At 36.1% G+C, this 15,305-nt stretch overlaps 3 protein-coding genes across 3 annotated transcripts in view; 2 read left to right on the top strand and 1 right to left on the bottom strand.

Moving 5' to 3' along the window:
• Npc2b (Niemann-Pick type C-2b) overlaps nucleotides 1-1,579 on the top strand; it is a 17,439-nt gene extending 15,860 nt beyond the window's left edge. The window contains exon 2 of the mRNA XM_074094818.1: nucleotides 270-1,579. Within this exon, the coding sequence (XP_073950919.1) occupies nucleotides 270-556 (287 nt within the window). The 3' untranslated portion in view covers nucleotides 557-1,579. The remainder of the gene's footprint in view (nucleotides 1-269) is intronic.
• Nucleotides 1,580-4,701: 3,122 nt separating this feature from the next.
• On the bottom strand, nucleotides 4,702-12,096 carry LOC141432616 (glucoside xylosyltransferase 1-like). The gene is made up of 6 exons (XM_074094282.1): nucleotides 11,620-12,096; nucleotides 11,221-11,530; nucleotides 10,686-10,878; nucleotides 10,159-10,274; nucleotides 6,742-6,924; nucleotides 4,702-5,822 (listed from the first exon to the last, which is right to left on the bottom strand). The coding sequence occupies exons 1-6, from the start codon at nucleotides 11,766-11,768 to the stop codon at nucleotides 5,649-5,651; spliced, it is 1,125 nt and encodes a 374-aa protein (XP_073950383.1). The 5' UTR covers nucleotides 11,769-12,096; the 3' UTR covers nucleotides 4,702-5,648.
• Nucleotides 12,097-12,546: 450 nt separating this feature from the next.
• On the top strand, nucleotides 12,547-15,139 carry LOC141432619 (putative OPA3-like protein CG13603). The gene is made up of 4 exons (XM_074094286.1): nucleotides 12,547-12,552; nucleotides 12,644-12,812; nucleotides 13,543-13,685; nucleotides 14,140-15,139. Exons 2-4 carry the CDS (start codon nucleotides 12,673-12,675, stop codon nucleotides 14,559-14,561), a joined length of 705 nt encoding a protein of 234 aa, XP_073950387.1. The 5' UTR covers nucleotides 12,547-12,552; nucleotides 12,644-12,672; the 3' UTR covers nucleotides 14,562-15,139.
• Nucleotides 15,140-15,305: the final 166 nt, after the last annotated feature.

The following is a 15,305-nucleotide window of genomic DNA, read 5'->3' as shown; positions in this document are numbered from 1 at the left end:
AAAATATTATGACGCTTAGTGTGTGAACGTCCCATCTCTGGCATATTTTTTTATATTATTATAGTCAACGGTGAGCTAGGAATAAAGTGATTCGACTATAACTGCTATTATCAAACTAGGAAAAACAAAAAACACCATTATCAAACAAGGAAAATCTCGTGGCTTATACTTATACGCTAAGTGGACTTATAAAAACGCAACTCACGTAGATCTAGACGTAAACACAAAAGACTCAGTAGTATTATATTTAAAGTAACAGGAAGCCGTTTGAATTGCAGAGAAGGATATCAAGGAGCTGAAGAATCACGTGACGGCTGACGTGTTCGGGGTGCCGTTGCCGTTCATCGGCGTGGACGGGGGCTCCGTGTGCGACAAGCTGCAGACGGAGGCCGGCGAGAAGGCGGCGTGTCCGCTGACCGCGGGCACCACCTACGTCTACAAAGACTCCTTCCCCGTACTGGAACTCTACCCAAGCATCGAAGTCAAGGTCCACTGGGCGCTCCAAGACCTCGGCAAAGACATCACGTGCTTCGAAGTGCCGGCTAGAATTAAGTAGTTCTAGACTTTAATTGTTAAAATATTTCAATTGTTAAAACGGCTTCTTTAGTCCTAAAAACAGATACGTAATTGCAGTTATATAATTTTTATTTTCATGATTGCCGAAAAAAGGTGGCATTATGCCGCCTTATATTGTAATAAAACACTACTCAAGTATACATTGGTAGGATGGTTTGTTTGTACCTACTGTACTAGTCAAAGTCAAAAATATGGCACCGCGTAAACTTGCAAAACAGTAATGTCTATGTAGGTACCTATGAGTACTTACATAGTTTTAGTGTGTACGTATTGGTGACCTGGACTGTATCTTCCTACTATATGTGATTGCTTGTTTTAAACGTGTAGCTAAACATACGAGCTACAGAATAATACCCTAAGGGGTTGTTTCACCATCCATTGATTAGTGTTAACCGACGGTTAAATGTGATGCCGTCTCCGTCTATTCGAACAGAACAAATAGAGACGGCATCACACCTAACCGCCAGTTTTAATCAAAGGATGGTGAAACAGCCCCTAATTGTAATAGACTTCAAAAACCACTGTTTACTTTAGTACCTACCTTGTCGCTTTACAACCAAGTACGCAACATTTACAATGAATTAAAATACTAAACCCTTTATACTTTTTCTCTGACGTCGACTCAATCTGTTCAGTTGAGGTCATAGATCTTTACACTTTAGCACCTTGTCACTGTATGCATTCTGACAATTCTTTAACCTATTTGAAGTTTCACAAAGTGACAACAACAAGGTAGTAAATTAAAGACTGAAGACATCTATTTTGAACGAGACTGTAGTCGCGGTCAGATATTTAAATCAGATGTGAAAACTATTCTTCCCTAACCTAAAGTTTGAGCTATTTTTAGCACACTCTATCTGCTTTCTTAGGTACTTGGGGAAATTAGAAATCATATATTTTGCATTTAGGTACTTAACTATATACTATGGATACTATGCAATGTTCAAACCATACAATTACCTAAATATTTTTATTTGACGTCATTAAATGGACATATCTTATATTTTATTATTATTTTATTTAACGCTAGCCGTTACCCGCGACTCCGTCCGCACAAATTTCGGTTTTCACTATCTCGCGGGAACTATGCAATTTTCCGAGAAAAAACTATCCTATGTCCTCCCCCGGGACTCATACTATCTGTATACCTACCAAATTCACGTCATGAAGCTTGAAGTAACAAACAAACAAATAAACAGACTTACAAACTCTCGCATTTATTATATTAATGGGATTCATAAGTTTAATAACACTTTACCGAACTCTTAAGCATAAGAGTAAAGGTATTGAAACGATGCAAGTTGCATCGACAGCGAAACCAGTTTTAGATTACCTACTTCTCGAGACGACTACTTTTTTGCTTGAAGATAAGATCGCATCGCATGGGGTCGCTCCATTGTGTAGTTTTCTGAGAATGCCTTAACATATAATAAAAAAGGAATAATGTCTGCTGTTTGGCTGGAATGCCGGCGAGAGATGGCAAATTGAAAACCAAAGGAACATTTTAGACCTTAGTCCTTAGTCAATTGAGGTACATACGCTCGAAAACATAACCCTCCTTCGGGCAGTCGGGTAATAATACAGTAAGTCCCATTGCAGGGTACAGGCCTCCCCTCAGAATAAGAGGGCTTGCGCCGTAGTCCCCACGCGCGCCCAGTACGGATTGGGAACTTCACACACACCACTGAATTCTTTCGTAAGTCTGTGCAGGTTTCCTAGCGATGTTTTTCCTTAACCGTAAAGTTCATCATAAAGGACCCCGGACCTAAATTATGGAAAATGTGGTTTCAGTTAAATTAAATATCCTGAGATTTTGATATACCTATTATAGATTTCAGTCCTGCACAAAAGTGTCGAAAACTAAATTAAACTCTGAAAGGGACCCGGAAACAGAAGTAGCACCCTTAGACACTTTTGTTCAGGACTTTGAAATCTATAACATATCAAAATCTCTATAAGATATGTCAATCGATATTTAACAGAAACCACATTTTTCATACTTTAGGTCCGGGGTCCTTTTGAAAACCCGTGAGAGCCCGGGTTCGAACTCACAACCATCTGCTTGACAGGCCATAGGTCAAATTCAAATTAGTACTAGGCTACCACGCTACCACAGGTTACAGGTAAGTTCTACTAACTAATATTCTAGACGCGAAAGTTTGAGGATGAATCAATAATAGTTGTTGGTTCAATCATTCACATAAACATCCATTCTTAAGGATTTTAATTAATTACCCTCCCTGGCCTGGGCCCTCTCAAATCTGTTAATATCGAGAAACGAATTCCTCGCAGACAAACTCGCGGGCAACAACTAACATATCATATACTCACTGGGTTCTTTCGTATATCTCAGTTATAGGTAACAAATCTTAAGACGTTAAATATTGAATTATAGAATTTAATAACGTATAAAAGAAACAAAAAACTATAAATAATATAGCAAAAATACAATGAGGCAGATAAGTGAGATAATACTATTTCTTAAAACGTAAGTTTAAACATACGCCGTACAGGTATTAAATAACAATGGCAACGACTTCATTAAATATGTAAAAGCTCTTATGTGTCAACTTAATTGCAAAAGTGCAATTGGAGAACAATAGGAAGGTCACGTCAAAGACATCGGTTACACGCTAATTCTGGCGTTTGTTCAGTCCATCATTCATTCTGGTTAGAATTACTACAGAATTATATGCCGTATAATCATCTCGGACTGAGGGACTGGCAATGTATTAAATATGTAATATTCGTCAATTTGTTTTGAAGAAAACCTGAATAATGGACTGAACTGACGCCAGACGTAGTGGTTAGGGTGCAAAGTAGGAGGTGGAGGAACCACGAATCATCGCAGCGCGCGCCTTGGCCAAACAAGGAACTTTTCGGCGGACCAACTGTCACAATTTACTTGAATTTACGATCTTCACATTTAGATTCTTTTACAACTTGGACATATTGAGCCAAAACTAATTGTTTTCCTTTTATTGTTGTTTGTGGTTGGAAAGCGATGTCGTATAGTTTGCTCGGAATCCAGTTTTTATAATTAATTTGGCCATGTTTAACTGAAAATACACAAAAAGTCTGCATTACTAATATAAAATAATAATCGTCTGCAATTAAATTTGTTTATTTTATTAAGTACTTCTCGTGAAGACAGTCATGAGAAAGTCCTTGTCCTGAATGATTGTGCCATTTTAGACGGGATAAAAAAGGTCAACGTTGTTATCGACACTATAGATTTACATGATCAAATAGAAATAGGTATGTGTAAATTACGATATTTTATTGAAATTATTTGTTTGTTTACTTACTCTTCGTAAGGACAGCCAGCAATTTGATATTTCAAAGTCCGCCGTAATTGTAACCGCTAGTTGGCGCTGTCATCGCGCACCCGCATTAGAAAAAGGGTAAACAATCTTGATGGCTTTTATTGAAAAACGTTTTTAAAACACAGTAGGTAACTATTACTTCTCTTTTACTATGATATTATGGCCTTGCTATTTGTTACTATTTGCTGTGACTTATTATTCAAAAGTGTTTTTCAATAAAAAGACACGTCAAGATCGCTTCCCTTTTTTCTAATACTAAAACAACATTACATGATAATCTGGGTTTTAATTTATAACTTTAATACTATGATAATTAACCATTTTCCAGGCATAGTGCATATTGCGATCAGATCACATAAGTGTACACAAATATTCGACCTTTCTAAATTTACAATATGGTAAAAAAAAAAAAAAATCGGTAAAAATATTATTCGTTTTTAAATGACTCCCTCATTGGTTAACAATATAAACCTGTGATCATTTTGTGGTAGCGAATCTCAATTCGCGGGGCCTGGAAATGTGTTAAAGTGATAGTTTGAAGGTCAAGAATTTAAATTCGGTACTAGTCTAAAAAACAACGTACAAATTTGAAATCATGCAGTATAATGTAGCGTATTCTTACGTAAATTAAGCAAAGTAAAAAAAAACTTCTAATAATAATACCATCAGAACGTAATAAAATAAAGGCACTTTGTTCTACCTACTCTACATTTGAATCACCTTGATAGGCATTTATAATATCATTCACTAACATCATTCATTAAATTGAATAGTGAATAAATGTTTTTTTTCTTTTCTTTTCTTTCATTATTAATAAATTAGGCAAACATGAGATTCAGCCTGTACACATATATTAGTAAATTTGTTGGTTTATTGGTAACAAATAAACATGAAGTCCTTAATCGACAATCGACATGTTAAATATTTAATACTTAATCTTAATTAATCAATACATTTACAATTTACCTACTGTCACTTTGTGCTTCATCATCATCATAATATATTATTAATACATAAAACATTAAATATTACAGATTATCAATACAGTTTAAAATACTGTCATTTGGTGCTTCACATTATTAAAATAAATATTTAATACATTTTAGAATACTAGTCCATAGTATAGATAGGTAATTACGTGAATAAATAAATTACAAAAGCTTTTAAGCTTTATACATAACATAACAATAAGTTCGCCGAAAATTATCTGAAAGCAATGTCTTAAAAACTTGTTCTGTCTTATTGGAAACATTATACTTATATCTATTTGTAGCGGCCTGAGAATAAACAAATTCAACTGCAATGACAATTCAATCACGATTCAAATGTTAGCTGAAACATTTATAATTATCGAAAAGTAACAAAATTTGGAGTTGAAATAAAAAATACAAAACTCCAAAACCAATCTTAATTAGGTACATTTATAATTGTCAGGTTACGATTTATTAACATTACAAAATAAAGTATATAGTATCAAAATCTAGCTAGGTAATTGTGAGGCCATAAAACGAGGAAGAGCTGTACAGGCAAGTGCAAAAATATAATAGTTATTACTTAAGTATTACGACTGGAACAAAGTATGTTGGTACATATTTTTACTCTTGACTGTTCACAAGAGCGTCATACATATTGTATAATAGTACCTCGGTCGCATCCGTCTTTTATAATTGAATGACTTATGGCGTCACAGACATTGAGTATCAAATACTAGTTTAATTTATATGTAAAAGCAGTCACAGTTTATCGCTATCTATTAGTCTGATCAAGTTGGTATATCGTTTCGGAGGGTACTTTGAGGAAAGCATCTTTCAAGTTACCACACGGCGAGGGCGGCGCCTCCGCTAAGTAGCGCTCCATGGCGAAGAGTGCATCCTTCGCGTCAGACCCAAACTTATACTCTTCTACAGCTCGGTACAGCGCCTGAATACAATAAAATAGCAAACACCTGAACCTCTAGTATATAGCTTTAACTCGTCGATGAATGAGGCGTTACTTCAGGTCCAATCAATGTTGTAGGTTTGGGACATTTATAAGTGCTTGTTATAGCCTTAATTCAATGAAAATATTTTCATTTTGATTTTGAATGAAATAAATGCGAGACAGGTACGTTTGTGCGATCCATTTATTATCTGTGCAAAAACCCGCCCTCCATACATAACCAACGTAATTCTACTCAGTGGCGTGAAGTGTATAATTTCATTGGGCAACCCGGAGAGTGAGAGAAGCATGAGTTAATTATATTTTCGGATGCGATTTCTTGGAGTTAGTGTGCACAAGCTTTTCTATGCTTGTCATCACTAATGCCAAGAAAAAATACAGCAACCTGGTGGGAATCAACCTGTTACAACGCTCCTTTCCTAATTTGGTATAGTCCACCATGAAATTCCTTTACAACCCTAAGGTTCAGCTCTTAAGGTTCTTAAGGTTCGCTTAGGGCTCTTAAGAGATAAGGTCGTTGATTGTTTACCTTGCAGTTTTCTTTCTGTGTACCTGTTTTCTGTATCGCTTACTATTTCTGGTGTACAATAAAGAGTCATTTATTGTATTATATTGTTCAGTGTCAGTTATACGCCTTGAAAACAATGAAGACTATCATCACCTAGTGACATTTATTGTTTATATCTGATGCAGAAACTGTCAAAAAGCTTATTGAGAAATAGTTTGTATAATAATATGTCATCATCATCATCTCAGCCGTAGGACTTCCACTGTTGGACGTAGGACTCCCCCGTAGACTCCAATTGCTTAGGTTGGCAGCGGCTTACCCGCGGCTTTAACCAGGTCATCCGTCCAACTCGTTGGCGGACGTCCTACGCTGCGTTTGTATATGTATAGATACCTGAAAGGCGGGTTGTTTGTTGGTGTGGAACGCCTTCCGACTGCCATGGAGCAGGAACACGCCGCGCCGCACGGCGTCGGCGCACGCGTCCCCGTACATGCACTGGTCCGTACGGTAGTTGTACCGGCAGGACAGCTCCAGCACCGCGCGCCCGTGGTAGTGGAATATCACGTTTATTATGTCCTAGGAACAATTAAATAATGATACAGGCATATACATATACGAGGGGTGATCCAAAAGTAATGACAATGAATGAGTATGAATTGGAAAACAAGTGGTCAAGAGGTAAATTTATTTTTCATCACACTTGCTCGTAAACAATGTCGTAACATGCAGGCTACCTTGGTTGCAACCCCCCAAATAAAACCCTCGACCTTAATGTGCTTGTCATGAAACCCGTGGTCGGTAAATGAGTCATTGCCCGTACTAATTTTGCTGTCATGAAGCCCAAGGTCGGTAAATGAGTTTGTTACTGCATGGTGTACTGCAGCACCTGCACGTCGGGCACATGCTGCGGGGTTGGGGGCAAGAGCGCAGTCAGCGGTATCGGCAATTTTTGAAACAATATCAGTTTTTCTTTTACAAATATACAATTTTACTCGCAAATGTGATGAAAAACATTGTATTTGGTCAGCTAAGCCCATAAGAGTGGCTCTTTTCTCACGATATTCAATCATTATTACTCCCTTATCAGAACACGGATGCCATAACTTTACCCACTGAGCTTGCGACTTAATTTCTGCGGCGTTGGAAAGATGATCGCTTCTCTAGGTCATGGACTGCTGTTTGGTCTCAGGATCGAAATGATGGATCCAAAACTTGTCCATTGTCACAAATCGACGCAAAAACATTTCGAGATCAATTTGAAATTTTTCAAGATTTGCCTTTGTAAGGGTACCCAACAAACGGAACCTTTTTTCATGTGCAGTTGATCAGTTAAGATCCTTTGAATACGTCCATATGTGAGCCCCGTGATCTCAACTTGATGCCTGATAATCAATCTTCTATCCGCCAAAACAAGATTTTGAATTTTTGAGAAATTATCTTCAATGAGGGCTATAAATTGGCGGCCTTCCAATGATATTACATATAAACAGGGAGTAGATATGTTACTACCGCCCCCGAGTTGAAGATTCATAAATGACCCAATTGTCTCATGTCGCAATCAGTTTACCTCAAACAAGCCACAGTGCAAGTAGTCCGTGAGGTGTCATTGGCAGTAATGGACGCTAACCAAAAGCGACCGATTGCCACCAAACAAAAAAAAGTTGAAGTTGAAGTAGTCCGTGACAGTCAATGTGACGACAGTTAGACCAATGAATGTAAAATGCCGTCGTGTGTGTTTTGAAATTGCACAAATTATGGTGCTAAACTGAATAAAGCTCAAGGGATCACATATCACATTTAATTTTTTTTCTATTTGTTTTTTACTACATAATTTCTAAGTTTTTCGTAAAAAATACGGCAACATAGATTAAAAAATCAGATGCGACAACGTAGGTGTCAATATGGCCGGGTGATCATAGCACAGATAGTGGTATTAATTTGAATAATAATATTATTACTATTGAACAAAATAAAGTCCTAAAGTTCCTAAAGTCGTCTAAAAATATTGTCTATAATATAAAAGTGAACCGCCAGAACGGGAAAAAAAACGAGACAGAGCAGGATGGCGCTCTACAACACCATTTTGACACGTTTCTCCCAAACAACGCATTATTTCTTTGGATTTTTAAAGCAATTCGATTCTTTGACCTTGGGCATCGCGAAAAACTTGAGAAAATATGATATTGGGTGTGTAGATACATTTTGTATATTAAGCAAAATAAAATCACAAGTTCGAATTTCGAGCCAAAAACGAGCGATCTATTATCTATGCCAGTGTTGCCATTCAAGGAAAAAGAAATCTATTCATTATCCTGCATTGCAGTCTGTAAAGCTCTTTAACCCATTCATTGCCGCGCGCGAGATTACGTACTTTGCTGCGATGCCGACGTTTCTGCAGAACAGACGCCCATCGGCGTTTTCGGCACTCCAGTTGCACATTTGTAGATATGCATAAGAAACAGTGTTTGTAAACCTTTTGTGATTTTTTATTGCCACTGTTTTTGTACAGAAGTAATGAACACGATGAAAAAACATTATTCACTAGATCTATAAGCAGGTGACTTACTATCCTACTTATCCTACTTATTATATTATTATAAATGCGATAGTTGACTTTATATTATAAATGAAGTTTGGTTGTGTGTGTATGTTTGTTACTCCTTCACAATACATATCAATATTTTTATTTCAGTAAATAACATAGCCAAAAATTCAACAACTTGGCCCACCATATATTTCGTTAGTATATATTGGAATGCAAAGGAAAAAGTTTCCCCTTCCCTAGCTTAGAGATAGCTATCTCTTTTACTCTCGCGCTCACCGTATCTTTGTTCGTCATTCATTAGTGAATCACGACACCATAAAGTTTTGTAGCTATATATATGCAGTGCGAACGTTTTGCAAACGCAATTTACTAGGAACATAACATAATCTATACTATGAAATATCATTGCGGCCTTCGCTATGTTCGTCTGTAGTGGATATTCTACCTACCCAAATAAAACTTATTGCATTAGGGCGCAATTGTAGAATATGGCAGAGCAGAATAGCCTAGTGTTTCCAACAAGTTGTTGAATATTTCTTTCATAGACTTTTTTTTCAAGCAGGCATATTTAATTACTGCTCTCAGAGCATTTGTTCTATTTTTGCGTAATGATTCCGACCGCGCGTGAATAAATAGCTACAAATCTCGAATACGTAAGTTATTATTCATGTTTTTTTTTTAATTTATATAGGAATTTATACAGCTACTAATGCAACTTCTTTTAATTTTATTCCGGAAATATATATGTATATTAAATTATCATTACTTTTGGATCACCCCTCGTACATACATACACAGTATGGACCATTGATGATACACAGTGATTATTGCTATTTCTGTCAGTTGATGTGATTGATTGAACTTAAGCTGCGGTTGTCAACTAGCAGACTGCGGTCCGCATCTGGACAGTTGACTAATTTTGTGCGGACCTAAAGTAACAAAATGGTATTTCTTACACCAACTTTACTCTAAGCCTCAGATGCATAGTTCAAGGCAAAAAGTTAAGTTTTTCACATTGAAATGAAAAAAATCCTGGGTAGGGAAGATACCTACACAAATACAATTTACTGCTATTCATTACAATTTGAAGTAACTTTAAAAGTAGAAATGCATCCCAAACTAAATTAGTTGGTAATGCCTGCTCTAAGACATGTGTTCTCAAAAGTGCTTGTTTCTATTCTGGTGTTATGTGAAACTCCGAGTTTACCTGTACTAACATTAGATTAATCTGAAGGAAACTAATGCTTTTGAAGACACTTGAGTACCTGATCACCCCACGGAATATACAGCTTCCATTTTAACATGATAGGAGTCACATAGTCCACCCAACCAAAGTCTCTCATTCTTGTCAAATTCATTAGCATCACACCAGAGTTGAGACCTGAAATTAAGTAAAATATGATTCATATGAACACCCTTGCATAGGCACATATATTTAAATGAGTAAAAATATTGTCTTTTCAAAATAAATCACATATGAAAAGAATGAGTAAACAAAACTACTATATTGAATACATTGAAACAATTCAAACAAATTCATTAAATGGTCCTAACAATTTTAAAGTTATTTGCTATATTTTTGGGGTTTTTAGGGTATGCTGTTTGGGAAAATGCATGTTTACGAGTTTTAGTACAGAAAAGGGATACATTCAATGTTTGTTTAATGTCTTTGTGTGTATTTAGTAACATTAAACAAACATTGAAAGATAACAAAAAAAAATTTAAAGCAGCTTTTCATAATAATAATAATAATTACTGATAATCTCAATTTACTATAACAACAATCACTCACCATATTTCCCATAAAATGGATGCTTTGCAAATCTGGTGTACCATGACACATTAGGATTGTCATTTTCTACAGCCAATGCAGATATGTGGGAACTGTTGAACTCCGAAAATATATCCCATAACTCATCTGCAGGGCCAAGGAACAGGGTGTCAGTGTCCACATAGATCATAGAATCTATATGAGGTATGAGTTTCTGAAAGTTTTTAAAAAAGACCAGTTTAATACATACATATTACATGGAGAGAACTTACATGTTTACACATTGTATACCACACTGGCATCTTAACTAGATAAGATTTTAAATAATATATATAACCTGCAGCATTTTACTGAGCAACACAAAAGTTCAAGAGCATAAATGTGTGCTCATTTTACTTTTGCCTTCCCTTTGCATGCACTGTATGTGGGAACTTGGGAAATAAAATAATAATAATAATAATTTAGACTTGAGGTACTTAAGAATAGAAAATCATTAATAAATTCTTACACAGATCCACTAAGTGTAATCTAGATTAAATAAGTTTCAGTTTCTCACCGGTATGAACAGTCTCTGTGCTGCACATTTGCTAAACAAATTCATCCACTCTTCAGCATATTCGGCAGGGAAGTTTATCTTATGCAGTTCAAAATCAAGTTGCTGATCCGAGCTTATTCTCCACTCGCTCAGAGTCTTATTGAACTTTAATCTCAATTCGTCATCAGTGAATATGACAAAATGCACAGGAGTCTTTGTAAATAATAAAACAGACTTCACAACGTTCAGGGACTCTTTAAATCGAGAGTCACAAACAACAAATGATAACACAATCCTTTTGATAACACCCTTGCCACTTTTCTCTGGTCCCCTGCAAGTTGAAGCAGTTTTTAGAAAATGAAATACAAGTAATCAACAAAGATCATTTGCGTTTGCTAGAACTTTAATCAATTTACTTACAATGTTATCAGTTTTGTGCTTGAAACTTTGTCATTCCCGTTATTTGCTTTTCTTTTCACATCGTCACTACTAATACTAGAATATAAATATAACAACAAAAAACTGAAACTGAACAATAACACTATTTTCCAAAGAGGTAACAGTCTCATTATTTTATGATTAATATTTTATTTTTACTATTTAGTCTCATAAATAAAGATAAAACATCGTTAACAAACTTTATTATCAATCACTAAAAAAAACGAACTGTCAACAAAGATGTATTTAGTAGTTTTTAGTTTTAGACTATAGACTACAGTACAGTATATATAGGAAGAGTTAGTACTGTGTTCTGTACGTACTGCAGGCTACTCCGAAACTCGAAACTCGAAGTTCGTGTCGTGCGGTGCCTCTGACACTTATACTATTTAATACAAGAGCGAGAGGGACGGTACGATACGAACTTCGAGTTTCGTAGTAGCCCTGCTGGCCACAATGAGGGCTATCGCGTATGAATTCGCCGCTAGAGGCGCTAGTGTAGCGTGACGAAACTGTCTAAAAAAAAAAACAACTCTATTTGAGTCACTTTAAAAACTGCTGTCGTTGTTGTTCTTCATTTTGACAGACAAGTTATTGACTTTGACCTTTGACGGATTGCCTGCTGTCTGTACTGTATACTGTTTTTCGAGTATGGAGGAAGGAAGACGAAGACAGGAAGAGTGAGACAATCGTTCATTTTTGGTCATCGACGGGCAAAATTTCCAATTGATTGATTACTGTGTCGTAACAATTCATATAATTGTTAAATATAACAATGGTTATTGGGGCATTTCCTATTGCGAAATTATCTGTATTGTTAATCAAACAGATAAGTAAACCATAGCAAATGCTTGTAAAGAACGAGCCAAAAAGCATCCCTTTTTCAGAACCTATGTATGTATGCCCCTGCACAGTGTAAGTATTATAATTATTTATTATGAATTTATGCAGCTGAAGTTTGAAGTTCTGTTTGAATCTTGTGGTAATTATTGATTTGTCTAAACAGTTTATAACTGGTGTGAGGTGAAAGCCAAAATGTGGATCCTCAATCTGGGAAGGCCTGTGAACATCCCAGTTCTAAGCCAAGAGATGGCCATCGAGCTGGGAGCCAACCTGCTTGGTGAATCTGTCATATTTTTCATTGGTGCTGGATTACTCATAATAGAATATAACAGGTAATATTCAATTTGATTTGAGGAGTAAGTATAAAGACAAATATATAATATACTGTGCCACAAAACAGATAGGTGCAGAATTCAATCTACATACAAAGTGCGCTCGAGCCACGCACACATAGACACTGCTCACGGACACAAAATCTCGGTCAGGTTGGGACCAGTGCGAGCGCGAGTGCCATCCGATTGAGACATGCGTCTGTAAACTTTTTGTGCAATAATGGAGAATGTGAATTTATTACACTAAAATATAATAATTGTGCATTTCGTCAATGTCAAATCGGCGCAAGATATTTTCTCTGACAAACTTGTAATATAACAATGACATAAACATTAAAATATTTTAGTTATTATTAATTTATTTCTCCATTCTTCCCGTTTCATTCTCAACAATAAATCAAACAACTAGATACACAGTGCCACTACCACAATAGTTTTTTGTTCATAAGCCATAGTTGACAACCCTAGAGCGCCCGCCGAGCGTAATTATGAAAAGTGAAGTACAGTCACCAGCACCAATATCTGACGCAACAAGCGTGCATAAATATCTGATACAACTCTATTTCAAGGGCCGGAAGGATGTGCCAGATATTTTTGCATGCTCCGCTGTGGCAGATATTAATGCTGGTGACTGTACATACATGAGTTTGACTTCTTGACCTTTCTGTTTTGTGACTGTGCATATTAAGTAATTTTACCAACACCATAGTATTCTGTTTTTACATTTCAGGCAGAGTAAAAAAGAGACAGCAAAGGAGGAAAAACGTATAGCAGAATTGAGTCATATAACAAGCACCATAACTGACCTGTACTTTACAGTGCAGCAGCAGCAAACACAGCTCCGTGAAATGGAGCGCATCATTCATTCAGTCAGTGAGTATTACTTGAGTAAAAACATTTTTCAACCCATGTTATTTAAATTACATTTTGAAAATATTGTTAAAGTTGTAAGTGAAGATGGAATTGAATATTGAGGTGTCACATATATTTGTAATTGCTCAATCCAGTTTTACACTTATCAAATCATATGAATATTTTTTGTAATAGTTATATGTAAATATTAAACATTAAAGTAACTAAAAATAAAAATAAAAACAGACAGTTGGGATGTCTGAGGTTTTCAGTTGTTTAATTAACACCTTGTATATACATATAGAAGCAAACTGCAGTGTAAATACACACTTGTTAGAAATTCAGAGAAGTTAGTTTCTACAACATGAATCAATACTTCAAAATAATAGTCAGTATATTGCAACATAATTGCTCTGAATGTATGTTCTAAAACTTCTAAATGGTGCTAAACTAGCATTTACTTTCATTGTTTAAGGTGGGAAACATTTAACTACACCTGCTCCTGAAATCAAAGAACCCAAGCTACCTGTGTTTGTGCCTGAGACAGCTGAGAAATCTCAAACTGAGCCTACTGGACCCACTGGGCCCTCGGGGCCCAATGGCCCCTCAGGGGGGGCACCTGCAGTTCCTCCAGTGCAAACCAAACCAAAAAATTGTAGCCAATCAATTAGGCATGATGGCCATGTCACCCCCACCCCATACCCTGACAAAGGGATCATACTTCAGTCATTGAACTATATTCAAATGGATGTCTTTTGCTCAGTATTCCCTCACAGTAAGACTGAGGAACATGACACAAAGTCGGAAGAAAAACTAAAAATAAATCAGAAAAGAGAGAATGCAGTGCTTTCAGAAGCACTTTATAACATTGAAAATAACTTCAGAAGCTTATTTTGAAAACTAGAAGTTGTAAATAGTTAGCAATGTTTTATTGGTTATTTGATAGCCTTTTACTAAGTTTATGAAGTTTTTTTGTTGAGTTTTGCATCAGTGTTTGTTGAAACTATATAATGCATCCCTCACTGCCACCATTTTGCATTTTGCGAGGCAAACTTGTGCATGACTTCTTTCTGTTAGAAGTGTTGACACATTTGTATTACCTAGCTTGAGTTATGAGTCTGTTTTATATAGATTCTGTGGCAGTGTAAAGTTTAATTAGAATCTTCATATTCAATTGTTCATTTGAGGACAAATTATGTATATATACATATATTTTACCTGTGCAATCCAGGCTCATTAAAGTGTATTCAGGCACTCTGTGAAGTTCCATTAGGAGCCAGAATAACATTAACCTAGCACGCAATCAATTATTATAAACGAAAACGAGATTAGTGTATGCTATTCACAAAGTAGCGAGTAGGAATCGAAAAAAAATTGTTACCATTACCCTAGAGCTCCTTCAAAAAGTGTAAGTTTTTTGACCTTAATCATATGTTATTTATTAGGTAAAATGTAAATAAACTTTATCCCAGCTACTTTTTTTTTTGTGTAATTACTATTCATCATCATCCCAGCCTATATATGTCCCACTGCAAGGGCACAGGTCTCCTCTCAGAATAAGAGGGCTTGGGCACTAGTTCCCACGCGGGCCCAGTGCGGATTGGGAACTTCACACACACCGTTGTATTGCTTCGCAGGTTT

The sequence above is a fragment of the Choristoneura fumiferana genome, chromosome 11 (assembly GCF_025370935.1).
Source record: "Choristoneura fumiferana chromosome 11, NRCan_CFum_1, whole genome shotgun sequence".
NCBI classification, from domain to species: domain Eukaryota; kingdom Metazoa; phylum Arthropoda; class Insecta; order Lepidoptera; family Tortricidae; genus Choristoneura; species Choristoneura fumiferana.
Note: the sequence above shows the minus strand (reverse complement) of the source record. Positions and strands in the feature narration are given on the sequence as shown.